The sequence below is a fragment of the Topomyia yanbarensis genome, chromosome 2, assembly GCF_030247195.1.
Source record: "Topomyia yanbarensis strain Yona2022 chromosome 2, ASM3024719v1, whole genome shotgun sequence".
NCBI classification, from domain to species: Eukaryota; Metazoa; Arthropoda; class Insecta; order Diptera; family Culicidae; genus Topomyia; species Topomyia yanbarensis.
The window spans coordinates 191,596,093-191,611,150 of NC_080671.1; the positions used below are offsets into that span (position 1 = coordinate 191,596,093).

Sequence of the window (15,058 nt, forward strand, 5' to 3'; positions counted from 1 at the left end):
CGTTTCCTATCACATTCTTCGTCCACGCATGACCGCACGACGGAAAAATGTGCCCTACTTCGAATGCACAAAAATGGTTCAGTTCGTTCGTTAACCTTGAAACTTGCCTTGCTCGCGGGTAGAGGCTTACTTCCGAAATGATTGATCTTGTGCTGATTTCTGCTTTCGACTGGTTTTTGCTCTGTTTTTTTCGGTGACCACCAAACTGCTTGAATTGAAAAAGGATCTTGTGGAAGGGTGGTTATGTTAGTGTGTGTATTTAGGCCAATAAAGTTGACATAAATTTTGATTCTCAACTGCTCACCCTGCAGTCTCGGTCTAAGTGGACTATTTACCCATACTGTGTTTCATTCTCAAGGAAAACAGAACGATTCGTTTTCGGTATATAAACTCAGGTGAGATGTCATAGCAGTATCATTCGTTCAAAGTTCAACTTCCAAAACAATACCTCAGGAACGGAACACAATGGCATTCAAAGTAAGTCATGCACCATGAAGAAAGGTGTGTAGCATTTCTAACTCAGATATTTAATTTCAGTTCATCTCACTGTTTGCTCTTCTGGCTGTTGCCAGTGCCGGTCTTCTGCCAGCTGATCAATATCAATATCAGCAAGCTTTCCACACCGCGTCTCCTGTCTACCACCAGCAACCACTGTTGAAGACCGTCGCTCAACCTGCCTATGTCAAAACCATCGCCCAACCCGCCTACGTTCAGCCAACCTACGTCAAGGCTGTCGCTCAGCCAGCCTACGTGAAACAGGTGGAGCAATACGCCCCAGCCAATTACGAATTCTCCTACTCGGTCCATGATGCCCACACCGGAGACATCAAGAGCCAGCACGAGACCCGCCACGGAGATCAGGTCCAGGGACAGTACAGCCTGCTGGATGCCGATGGCCACCAGCGCATCGTTGACTACACCGCTGATGAGCATACCGGATTCAACGCTGTCGTCCGTCGGGAACCAGCTGCCGTCAAGATTGCTCAGCCCGTGACCAAAGTCATCGCACAACCGATCGCTAAGGTTATTTCACAGCCAGCGTACTACTCCAATCACTATTAGATAGACCCCACGCAGTGCCATTCGTCACCTGATCATCACATCTGACATCTTAGACTAGGTAGTTGAATTTTGAAAAAAATACAAATCGTGGAAGAAAACATTTCATAAAACAAAACCACTCATTTTCATTTTGTTGTACTACTACGCTGAAAGATTTTTTTCATATATTTAGAACCTGTATTGACCCAATTAGGGAGGGTGCCTTACAATTCCGTCGGCTCATAAACGAAGGATTGCGCATATATTTCCTTTTTAAGAAACAGTATAATACAAGGTATAATAATATAAGAGATCTAAAATAGTGAAATAAGGTACTGAGCCCCGTTTTCACTTATTTCCCTCCCTTTTTGCCTTTCTCAAATAGAAAGGTTATGCAATCACTCTGAAAAACGTCAACCTAATCCCGAGTGTCATATCCCATTCGACTCAGTTCGTCGAGATCGGAAAAAGTCTGTATGTATGTGTGTATGTGTATGTGTGTATGTATGTGCGTATGTGTCAAATGTTACTCATTTTCTCAGAGCTGGCTGGACCGATTTGTCCAAACTTAGTCTCAAATGAAAGGTGCAACCTTCCCATCGACTGCTATTCAATTTTGTATCGATCGGAATTCTGGTTCCGGAATTACGGGTTTAAGAGTGCGTCCACACAGAAATTTCCCATATAAACTATAGGAAAAATTAAAAATAGAATTTTTATTTTTGATGCTAGATGTCTTTAAGGTGCACGAAACGTCGAGATTTGATGCAAACTCGAAAACAAAAGTTTGACGATAATTCACTTTTTTGGATTTTGACAAATTTTTGCCTTTCTGGTATAGAAAAGTTATGCAATCACTCTGAAAATTGTCAACCTAATCCAGGCCAAATTTTTTTTGACTGGCATAAGGTTTCTGGATTTTAACAGATGCGTAGTTGATGGTATACCGAGAGGGGTTGCCCCCCCCCCCTTTGCTGTTCACTCCCCTCCCTTTAGAATCCCCTTAAATCACCCCTCAGACCACCACCCCATCCAGCCTTAATACCCCCCTCTCAACCCCATCATCTTTAAACCACCACTATATCACAAAGCATACCAAATTAAGCTGAGGAGTCGTTCGTTCGTGGGACTTTCACCCTCCTCACACACCCACCCCCGCATGACAAAATGAGTTAGCAAGCAGATAACATTGATCTAATGCTGATTAGGCTGATGAAGTATGATATTTTTTTGTTTCAAATGTTTCACCGTCGACACGTAGCTCATCAAGTTCGTGGCTGGCAAGCCATTGTGTATAAGTGCAAAGTGTACTAAGAATGTAATGGACACTTCCACAATTATGTTGAACATAGCCAGCCACCGAACCATAGTATGAAGAAATGAGAAAGGCACAATTGCACCGCAAAGTTGATTAAAACAGGTTTTTATTCATTTTTTCGCATTTACTTAAATGGAAGTGTTCAAATTCACATTTTCGTTTTAAAGAAAACTTATCTTCAGATCTTGAGATTGAATATCTTGAAATTTGTAAATGGTAGAAACCATCTAGAGAAGACAATTGATGCTTCTATCTATTCTATATTAATCACTTAAATATTACGAACATCGGTTGACTATATTGAGAGTTTTTACCTCAAAATGCAAATAAAGCATCAATTATTGACTTTAACCATATCTTTGGCTTAACGTTTTCCATAAACAATAAGTGACATGAAATTTGAAGGAAATGAGTCAGAGAATCCAGAAAAAATAATAATTTTGGGTTGTAGTGTTGCCAAATATGCTATATTTCTAGTTTAAAACTTAAACTGCATTTTTCTCACAATTCGTGAATTTTTATTTTGGAAATGTTTGTACCATTGTGTTTCCCGGATAGTTTTACACAGAAAAAATGAAAATAACTTGAGCCAATCCCAAAGTACAGTCATTTGATGCAAAAAACTCACAATTTCTCGCTATATCCCAGTAACCAAGCAGAATTTCAAAATTTTGCAAACGCCACTTTGTAGAGATTTTTCAGAGAAGTAGTGTGGCATATTTAACTCAGTTCACCCTAAAGTGACGTGTCATAAGATATCACAGCAGCGTCGATATGCTGATAATAAGAAAGCTTATAAAAGTACCTTTCTATAATGCTACAAATTATCAAAACCCTACACTAACGGCGGATATTAAACATTTTATATTTTTCTTTTTCATATAGCGTTTTCCAGGACTAAAAATGAGACCATGGCATAAAGAATATTATTTTACTGGTTCTATTTTACTGGTGTTTAAGGGACAAAACTAAACCGATTTTGAATACCACATCTATATAATTCAAGAAACTCAAGGATAAAAAGTATACTATTTGCAAAGTTCAGATATTTGCCCCTTGAATTAAGTGTTATTTCAAACCATGAGTTGGATGTTTGTTGGATTATGAATACACCGATCGTTATACATGGAATGACTCAAATAGTTCATTCTAAAAAAAAAGCGGGAGAAGCCGTATTTTTGAATCCAAAACATCTGATGAAAATTTGTCTTATTTTACAAGATTGGTAAAGCTAGGTAATAGACTTTCTGCTATTCCTATTATTCCAATGTCCAAGTAGATGTTCGCGGAGTAATTGCGAAAGTTTGGGAAAACAAAATCATATTCTTGTCATAAACTGTTCCTATCTAAATAGTTTGTGCTTTTTTAGTGCATTACAGAGACAAATCGTCGCAGTTGTGCTCTCTTAAAACAAACGTCATTTTGGTGTAAACTGAGTTAGACAGGGTAAAGTGTCTATTTTCACCATACTAAGGAGGCTGCCTCATTAATTCATTGATTACTTGGTCTATAATCAACGGATAGCGTGCAAATTGGCATCAACAGCTTTACTTCGTTGTTAAGAACCAAGATAATAATACAAATGCGCTGAAAGCAGTGAAATTCTCGTGTTTGAGTGCAACGAAAACTCGAATCGAGTGCTCCTATTGTTGCGCTACCATTTGACTCAATGCGTTGAACAAAGATGGCAGCCGCTGCTCTAACCAACGCACAGAGGAGTATTTGACCGAAAAAGCTGGCCGAAAGTCATATTTTCAAAAACCGTTATCAACGACATTATATTATATCATGATATCCTCTTGTAATTTCTGCATTAGATGGCAACCACGTTGCGTGTATTTATTAAAGTTTGGCAACGCTGTTCACTCCCAAAGGTAGGGGTTTTTAATACTCCAGGCTGATTTAAAGTTGCACGTGGAAACAAAACATTCAAAACAGTGGTGATTCGAATTGTTTCGACTCAAATATCCAATGTTTTTAATAAACCAAGGTCAGGGTCATATTTTGGTGTAGATGGATCCATATACTCTAAAAAATATTAGACTTATTTAACTTAAATACAAAGAAAAAAAATCCGCTATTTTCTCACTTTTCAAAATTGAAAAAGTTCATGTTCCCAATCCGTCCCAGTGAAAACTCTTGTGCCCTGATTAAGATTAACCCAAATACTACTAGATCGATGAAAAAACTTGCGCATAACCCTACCTTTGACAGTGAACAGCTTTGCCAAACTTTAATAAATACACGAAACGTGGTTGCCATGTAATGCAGAAATTACTGGGGAATATTATGATATAATATAATGTCCTTGATAATGGTTTTTGAAAATATGGCTTTCGGCCAGCTTTTTCGGTCAAATACTCCTCTGTGCAACGGCTTCAAATGGATAGGGTGATAATAGAAACATGGCGAAAATAGTCTCATCACCCTGTACTCCAAGAGCTACAGTTTTGATAAACAGAGCAGTAAAATTCTCGCCAATTGCATGATTCGTTCAACGAGACGTCGTTGCAATAACAGCGGAGGCACCGACGGCTATAGGAAAGCAGGATATTGTGATCGCATCTGTCTACTGCCCTGGCGATGCGGATACAGCACCACCTTCTGAAATCGATGCCCTCATAAAGTACTAATAATATACTTGTATACCTGTCGTCGAATGATGTCAATCATCATATTCAATCATTGAATCGTTCAATCAGCTCTCTATCCTTTGTAGAGGTAATACATGGAAAGATAAACGGTTAGAAGTGCAAAGGTAAAATAGCTCAAGAGGGAGGATGCGTAATAGGGTGTCCCAAAATGACATCATGTTAAAAAAGTCATCGGGCTCACTTCTTAAATGAAAGGTTATGGTATTGGGACCACTTTCTTCTTCGGAGTGAGTTTGCTAAAACGCTTCCTACTGGTGGCGACTTTTGATTTTTTGAAAAATGGGCCGATTTTGGATAAAATTTCAAATTTATGCCTGTTGAAGTGATCCTGAACTGTCTTAGATTTTTTTTCAGCATTTTTTAATTTTTTGGAGATCCAAACGGAGATGTTTGGTTAGTTAGTTTGTACAAATTTTGAATTTTAAGAGCGGCAGAGCTATTAAAACTTAGTAAAAAATGAATTTTTTGGTGCTTTTCAGTATTTTTACTTCAAAACTGGGTATCTACAAAATTTTAAAAGTACAGAAAACACTTTATATAGTTGAGCCGAATTCAGGGGCGTAATTTTGCTGAAGAAAGTGTATAGCTACGGCCAATGGGGTATAAGTTATTTAAGTTTTTGTTAAATAACCTTTTGACATTTTATGGTATTCATAAAAAATAACACTGTTCTACAAAATAAAACTACTTAAGTGGGCTTAGTCCGCATATTAATTTTCGGAAAATAGAAGGAAAATGATGAAAAAATGGCGTTTTTCGCTTGTCTCTAGTACACCAGAATCGGTTTTTATGAGCATATGACAATTTTTTTAAAAATTATTTTCTATACTAGTAGCCACCTAGCGGGTTTAAAAATCACTAAAATTAAACAAATATGTCGAGTTAATGGCAAGTTTTGGCGTATATTTGAAGGCTGAATTGATTAACGTACTTATATTTTGTATATATAGTCTTATTTTTATGTTAGGAACTTTAAAGTGGAGAAAAATGCAGAAGAGTGAGGTGAGTGTTGAAAAACTGATATTTACTGTTTAGATCACATAATTCCGAAATAATCAAATTTGGGGCAAATATCCTCAAAAAAGTTTTACAACAGAATACGGCGCATCCTCTGACACAATCGTTTTGTTGAAGATGCCTCCTAGAAGTAATTATGGAGAATTAACTCTTCAAAAAATAATTAGAGACTTGGCGTCATTAGCAAAGTTATTATTTTTATAATTTAAGTTACAAAAAAAATCATCAGATGCTCATTAAACCTCGTCCTGACATACTAAAGACGTACAGAAAACGTCATTTTTCATGATTTTCCTTCTATTTTTCGAAAAACAATGTGTGGTCAAAGCACATTTGAACTGATTTACTTTTTGGAACAGCCTTATTTTTGATAAATTGCTAAAAATGTCAAAGGTTAACTAACAAAAACTTAAATAACTCATACCCCATTAGCCGTAGCTATACACTTGCTTCAGCAAAATTACGCCCCTAAACTCGGCTCGACTATATAAAGTGTTTTCTGTACTTTTAAAATTTTGTAGATACCCAGTTTTGAAGAAAAAATACTGAAAACACCAAAAATTTCATTTTTTACTAAGTTTCAATGGCTCTGCCGCTCTTATAATTCAAAATTTGTACAAACTAACTAAACTTTTCCGTTTGGACCTCCAGAAAAATAAAAAATGCTGAAAAAAATCTAAGACAGTTCAGGATCACTTCAACAGGCATAAATTTGAAATTTCATCCAAAATCGGCCCATTTTTCAAAAAATCAAAAGTCGCCACCAGTAGGAAGCGTTTTAGCAAACTCACTCCGAAGAAGAAAGTGGTCCCAATACCATAACCTTTCATTTAAGAAGTGAGCCCGATGACTTTTTTAACATGATGTCATTTTGGGACACCCTAATGCGTAAGCTTATCGTTTAACGGTTACTGACTTCATTCTTCTGTATCATGTTGAAGTGTTATTATTATTAAGTGTATTTTATTAATCTATCTATCTTTTGTACACTTAAAATATTATCGTTACAGTTAAATGTAACCAGCGACATTTTTTTTTCTCTTGTTCAATGCTAATTCACGACGTCGGGAGTAGTGTGCATTATAGCGCTTATATGAAAAATTCGCACTACTTCCGACGTGATTCCATTGTTCAAAACCAGATAAAATACGATTGTGGCTAGTTGGATTTTCTAGTTTTCAACTGCACCCCAATATTTCTTTAGATATCATGACGCGCATGAAATTCAAGGTTATAACATCCAAAAATAATGTACGAGGCGTTATAACGACCAAACGGCAAATTTAAAAAATTAATGCATCAAAACATCTAAAATCATCCCAAAGGAACACCTGTAAGTACTATTTAATCCTAGTCAAACTAGCCACAACAGTTTTAAATGAAACAACCGATAATGAGCCGTGATCGTTTGTTTTATTTGACCCGAAATTCTGACAGAAACCTCAAATTCTGGATGGGAATATAAGGTGTTTATACGCGATTAAAGAGTTTAAGCAGAAAGTCGAATGATGCCATATTAAAATCCTAGGGGGCGAATATCTTTCGAAATTATATTTTTGATACGGGTTTAGCGACTAGTTGTCAGCAATAGATATCTAACGTCAATAAAAATGCCATCTGCTGAGAAATTATTTTTGCCCCCACCATATATTTTTTCAACAGTCTTTAGAGTAGATGCCGGAAACTACTAAACGCTATACTGATTTAATGATTATTTAATTAGTAATATCTATCTGATACGACTTTGGCAATCTAATATGTAAAAAAGCTTGCGATTCGATTATTTTCGATTTATTATTATATTGTGTAAGGGATCATAAATTTCCGTGCAAAAAACATGGTTCTATTGATTGAATTTTCAATTGCGAAATGAATTTTTTTCTTCCATATTTTAAAATTAATAATAAATATTATCTAGCAGAATTTCAATATGATAATGCACTCACTTCTATTAATTGTTGCCGAAAATTAAAAAAAAAACTAGCTGTGCATTTACCAGATTTAGCATTTCCGATAAAGCACAACAACGAAGTGTCAAATTTCTGACAGCCATGAAAATGCTCGTTTTGTAATATTACCATGACTAAGAAACAGTTCGTTTCTGATTCGGCCAGTGGTTCTAATTGCACTGTGTCTCGCTGAGTCTGTCCAACAAATGAAAGTTTTGGAAAAAAATATTACACGGATGTCACTATAGTTATTGTATTCCAACACAACGTTAAAAAGATTATTTCAAAACCCACTCGTCAAGCTCGTTCCAAAAACAAAGAACAATAAAAGGGCTTGGAAAAATATTGATATCCGGCATTATCCCGTTGAGCTAGTTATGAAAAAAATTGTTCAACATACGTATTCTTGGAGTCAATACGTTTTTGTATACAACGTACCCAACACTTAAAACTATTTAGTGTAGCTCTGTATACAAATCAATATAATCTTTGCAATAGCTTCAAACAAACTATAATTTCGTTAATTACTCTTAATATACTATAATAAACACTTGTGCGATTGCTACTACGAAGAGAGAGGAAATTACGCTCTGCAACGATATAAATTTCACAATTTATATCGCTTTCCGAATGTGACGCTACTATCTCAAATCATTCCCAAAAGCGACGTCGAGTCCACACCTGTGAAGCAACGATTATTATAGAAGTCATATGTGAAATAGTATTCAAACTGTGTTATATTTTCATGCAATTCTCCGGCTTATAATCACCGAAAGGCTTCCAAGCCGAACAAGAAATTTATAGAAAAATCTAATTCCTACAGCTCTACTTAAACCATATATACAGCGCCTCATGCTTATTATTGGAATTACATGCAAGGAACCCTCTGAATGAATCAACGAATGCATTCGATGAGTGAGCGAAATTTGGTTCATCTAGAATTGAATTCCTGCCTGTTCGCTTCGTTACTAGTATTTTTTTAACCACTCACTCACATAGTGCGTTCGCTGACCGTTCAGATTGCACATACATGGTGGTGGAGAGAGGATTCATCGCATTCTCTCATGGTTCGCTGCTCCATGCTCACTATGCTGATTGTGCGCGGCTGAACCAAGGATGAATGTCTATCAGATGGAATCAAACGAATGAGTGAATTTTCCCACACCTGCAAGGGAGTTGTCCCTACATTTGTAACCGCAGTTAGGAGTGAAGTACTGGACCTCACGTTGAACAGTGTTTCCAAATAGGCAAAAACGTGATCGAAATTGTTTTGACAACGAAAAAACGATTTTCGTGCTATAGTGTCTTCAACAAAGTTTGTCTATAAAATATTCCCCATCTTATTAAATTATTAGTTTGGTGATTAATCCCCCTAAAGCTGAGAAGCAAATTATTGTTTGGTCACTTATGAAAATAATACAAAACTGTATTCAGCAAAATTGTAGGGAATATAATAAGAAACTTTGCTGAAGAGACTATATATCATTTGATTTTAGAACACATTTGTGGAGTTTTCCATTTCCAAATTTCAAAATTCAAAATAACTTTTCAGGGTGATTTTTTAGAATTTCAAAAGGATAGGATAGGATAGTTTTATTTGTGGGGACTTCAACTTTGTGGTCATTCGTCCCTGTACTCAAAATGTTCTATCGAAAGTTTTAGTACCAAAAAAGCAACATTTTGGTATGAAATGACACTTCAATCCGCAAATTTCCACAGACAAAGCCATATTCATTCGAATTTATAAAGAAAACGCTAGACGAGAATTCGACAGGTCAGGATTGTGATGGACTCCGTCACAACAGGACTTGTGAGGCATCACAGAAACTGGCCTGTCGGATTTTCACACAATTCCTAATTAAATGAGCTTCGAACCCTACAAATTCCCCGTTCCTGATAACATCCGGGTCTACTAAATTTCCTGAGATCCAGTCTTATGCTTGGGCACGCATCTATAAGCTGGAGAGAAGTTAGAGTAATATATATTTTTTTCGAGAGTTGTCCTACTGGAGCTGTAGAGCTAGGTTCTCGGAAGGGCTCCCCGTCAGAATCACACACTACAATTGTAGACGAGGCGCCCACTAAAACACTGCTTTAGGCCAATTGTAGCGGACCGTGATTCTGAATGTGATATTTATTGCACGGGTCAAGTATGTGCGGGCGTAGGGACTTCGCGATCTCGTGTATCATCGCGAAGCACTCGAGCATTTGTACGTTAACATGTTCGATCGCGTGCGCGTTTGTATGTCGCGTGTGTTAACGTGTATGTAACTTCGCGTATATAAATTCTATATTACAACCGTGTGCCTTTTGCAAATTCGCGTGTGTTCTAGAATTATCGCGCGCGAATCATGAATCTGATACTTAATTTTTCGTGTATGGTTCAGATTCTTGAAGAAAGTGGGTTCTTCCATATCACTAGAGTTCCCAGTCATGCCGCCATGGAACGTGTTGTGTAGTGGTCATATCCAATTTTTTGATTGGTATAACTGAATGTATGGACTCAAGTTTCTAGAATGGAGGGAAAAGATTTCCGGACGTGACCGATTCATGATCGCGCGCGTTTGCGGGTCCGCGTTTGTAACTTCATAAGTACTAAAACGTTATTACCGGAGTGTTAACAAGTTTGCGCGATCGCGAAAGGCTGAAGTCTTCGTATGTTGACGTGTTTGTCGCGTGTATGTGACTTCGTGTGTATAAAAATACAATTTTGTAACCCAGTAGCCATTCATATACTCGCGTGTGTTCTTGGATGGCCACGCGTACCGTTATTCTGATATTTAGTTTTCGATGTACGGATCACATTCTGACAGGGAGTGAGTTACTACTACACTAGAGTTCCCAGTCATGTCGTCATGGAACGTGTTGTATAGTTGATGTGGGAGTTATTTTTTGGTTAATTTTACAATTTTTTTTTTGTTTCTTTTTTATTAATTGACATGGACCTAGACTGTTGGTACCGAGGATAGAGTCTTCCGCATGTGCCAGATTCACGATCGCGCGAGCGCAGGAGTTTGTAGGTTGACGCTTGCGATCGCGTTTGGAAGTTTATGAGTGCTGAGAAGTCCACCTTACCACTGGGGTGTTATCATGTTTGCGAGATCGTGGGCGTAGGTTGCTTGGATGATCGTGAGGGGCTCAAACGTTTGAATGCTGACGTAATTTTGTAACATATGGACGTATTTTCTTAATTGGTCCAGCTGAAAGTATGGACCTTCTAGGATCGAGGATAGACTTCCGGACGTGCCAGATTCATGATCGCGTGCGTGAGGGCATTTTTGTAGATTCCCGCTTGAGACCGCGTTTGAGAATGTATGAGTGTTAAGACGTTCACTATCACCGAAGAGTAATCATGTTTGCGAGCTCGCGGGCGTAGGTGTGCGTGGGTGGTCGCGATTAGCTCAAGCGTTTGTGCGTTAACGTGTTTTTCCCATCTGCTAGCGAGTAAGTGACTTCGCGTGTATACACTCGATTCTGTGACCGTGGTACCATTTGCATGTGGTCCTGAAATGCCGCGCGAGCCGTGAATCTGATACTAAATTTTAGTGTGAGGTTCAGATGCTAGAAGGGAGTGAGCTCTCTCGTATCAACTGTAGTTCCCGGTCATGTCGCCATGAACGAGTTATCGGGGGGATATGAGCGTCATCTTTGACTGACCCAGCTGAAGACGGAAGAATGGCAGTATAAGACTCGAAAAGAAAAGATAAAAGACAATAGATGAGAGATTTAATAGTTTAGACAGGTACATGATACAGCTGAAGTTATGATCACCACATGACAAATATACATTAGTACTTCAAACACTACAAATACTTGAATAGCATACCACCACACATAGCACATCCTTTCTCAATTATCTATTTGTTATTGGTTGTGAGCTGGTAAAGAGAGGAAGAGTATAGAATAGAAAAAAGGCTCACATCAGCACACCCGCCCTTCTCGATACACAACTATCGAGGCGAATTGTAATCAACATCTTGAAGCGGGTTTCTTATACAAAGCAAATCCTGAGTAATCATAACGGTTAGTGGATTATTAACAGGAGAACTAATTAACCTCTGGTAGTACAACTTGGGGCAAATAGTAACTAAAAAGAGTGAAGGTTCTTATATTTAGATAACTCTATTGAATCTACTGTGGCTTTATGATGTTTACAATACCGTCAATCCCATCAACCTGCGAGAGGGAAGAGATGTTGGAGTAATATTTATTGCAAAAACAGATAAAAAAGACTCGACACCAACCAAGGCTTTTAGACCTATTAGTTTCACATGCACATTTCGAATGGAGCAGTTATCGGAGGTTCAGCTAAACAAGTACCAGTTTGCATATCAAAAGGGCAAATCTACAGAAACAGCCCTACATACCTTAGTGACACTTATTAAGAAAACCCTCGATTTCAAGGAAATGGCAATTTGCGTTTTCTTGACGTCGAGGATGCTTTTAATAATATGTCCTTCATATCAATTCACAAGGCCCTGGCAAAAGGGGAGTGGAAAAATCGATAGGAGGCTAGATTTTTGCAATGCTCAGGAGTCGAGAGATCACAGCAACGTTGGGGACACCAAAGCAACCATAACAGCCAATAGAGGTTATCCCCAGGAAGGTGTGCTATCACCCCTGGCTCTGGTCACTACTGGTGGATGATCTTCTCAATGATCTGACTGAAATGGGTTTCGAGATTGTTGGATATGCAGATGACGTTGTCCTAATTGTGAGGGGAAACATGAATCTGTACTAAACGATCGGATTCAATTAGCCTTGAACTTCATCATGACATGGTGTTTCAAAGAGGGACTCAACGTGAACCCTGCAAAAACAGTCATTGTGCCGTTTTCCAATAGGAAAAAAACTGAAGTTGGTTCCCCTAACTCTAAGTAGAACTACAGTCAACAACGCAGAAGAAGCGAAACACCTAGGTGTTAACCTAGATAAAAACAGTATTGGAACTCGCACATGACATACGCCGTGAACGAAACAGCAACAGCACTGTGGGCGTACAGTAAACTCTTCGGGAAAGCTTAGGGCTTCAAACCAAGGTTTGCTTACTGGTCCTGTCGCCAGACCAATAACTTATTCCTCCATTGCGTATAATAACCCAAAATTGAACAAAAGACCGCACAAACTAAACTAACTAAAGTTCAGAGGCTAGCCTGCCTCTATATCACAGGCGCTGTGAAATTAACACCCACTACAGCTATGGAAGCCATGCTTCATCTATCCTCATTGCACAAACATGTTATGGGGGAGGCGAGACTTTGCTCTCTGAGAGTGCTAAAGGGTAATCCACTATTTGATGGTAATTTAAATGGTCATCTTCGTATAATAAAGGAATACAACTAAACCCTACCTTGAATACAGTTCAAGATAAAATAGAGACTAAACCGAACTTCGATAGCTTATATTAGGTTTACATATAAACAACTGAAAAACTACTAAAATAAATATGAAATTGCATATATAATATTTAAATTTCGTGCGAGGTCGATCATTTTTAACATCCCTATATTGATATACATACATTGACAGTAGTCAACATATGGTGGGCCCAGCCGCTTCTAGGCCCATGCCTACCCCTTGTTTTGGTTTGTTTTAATGTTAACAAAGGTAGATGTTTATTGTTATTGATTGTTTATTTGTTATACCTTCACCAACAGACCTCTTGGCGCCAATGGTGGTTGCTTAAACTAATTGCATTTCAGAATAGATGATCTTTAATCGAATTCCTCGTCCGGTTGAAGTAAAAGGCCGTCGCCTCACTGTTAAAAACGCTGCAGTTCGGTAACAGCGCTCTGGCAACTATAGTGGGTTCTCCTGAACGGAACTCACAGAAAAGAGTGGGCAATCCACCCTGGAAGACAGTAAGTCCGAGACAAACAGGGCTCGAGAGCAGACCCTCCGGATTGAATCGAGTTGTAATAACTAGCAACAGTTTTTGTAGGTCAGTAGCAGAAATCTGTTTTACCAAGGAAGATGTTGGAGTGCAAAGCGTATGAACCGGCGTTGAATGGCTTCGATTCAGCTATCGCCGTTCTGGTAGATCCCAAACAACAGAACAATATTCTAGTGTTGAGCTATCCAACGTGCAATAGAGTGATTTTAAACAGTATACGTCCCTAAAGTGTTTCGCTATTCAGAAGATGAACTCAAGCTGTCTTGATGTTCTCCACGATGTACGAAGTATGTGGTTTGAACGTTGATGCCGAATCCATGATGACTCCGAGATCTTCGTCGCGAGAGTGTCTTAGAATGCTCGAGTCGAATCGATTTGTTTCCGTTTTGTGGAATAGAAACATGAACGCTGCTTTTCAGCAGAAAAGGAATGTTCCAGTAGTGAGTAATAGCACGAAGACTTGCCGAAGTAGTTCTTTGATGCACTTTTTAACAAAAATCAAGGTAACGCCATCAACACCCGGGGAACTAGATGCTTTAGGCTTGGAATTTGCTGCAAGAATAGCGTCATTATCGCAGCCTCCTGCCAAGCGGCCATTTTTTCAAGCCAAAATTGTGGGTCGCGGCCAGGCTAAGGTATGTGCAATAGGTATACATTAGGGTGTCCCAAAATGACATCATGTTAAAAAAGTCATCGGGCTCACTTCTTAAATAAAAGGTTAGGGTACCAGGACCACTTTCTTCTTCGGAGTGGATTTGTTATAAGGCTCCCTACTGGTGGCGAATTTTGATTTTTCGAAAAATGGGCCGATTTTGGAAAAATTTCAAATTTATGCTTGTTGAAGTGCTCCTGAACTGTCTTAGATTTTTTTCAGCATTTTTTTATTTTTCTGGAGATCCAAATAGAGAAGTTTGGTTAGTTAGTATGTACAAATTATGGATTATAAGAGCGACAGAGCCTTAAAAACATAGTAAAAAGTGTAATTTTTGGCGTTTTTCATTAGTTTTTCTTCAAAACTGGGTATCTACAAAATTTTAAAAGTATAGGAAATACTTCAAGTAGTTGAGCGAAATATAGGGGCGTATTTTTGTTGAAGAAAGTGTATAGCTACGGCTAGTGGGATATGAGTTATTTAAGTTTTTGCTAGATAATCTTTTGATATTTTATGCTTTTCATAAAAAGTAAC

The 15,058-nt window shown here is 38.1% G+C and overlaps 1 protein-coding gene across 1 annotated transcript; it reads left to right on the top strand.

Moving 5' to 3' along the window:
- The first annotated feature begins 332 nt into the window (after nucleotides 1-332).
- On the top strand, nucleotides 333-1,149 carry LOC131678670 (cuticle protein 7-like). The gene is made up of 2 exons (XM_058958914.1): nucleotides 333-477; nucleotides 538-1,149. Exons 1-2 carry the CDS (start codon nucleotides 466-468, stop codon nucleotides 1,060-1,062), a joined length of 537 nt encoding a protein of 178 aa, XP_058814897.1. The 5' UTR covers nucleotides 333-465; the 3' UTR covers nucleotides 1,063-1,149.
- The last annotated feature ends 13,909 nt before the right edge of the window (nucleotides 1,150-15,058 follow it).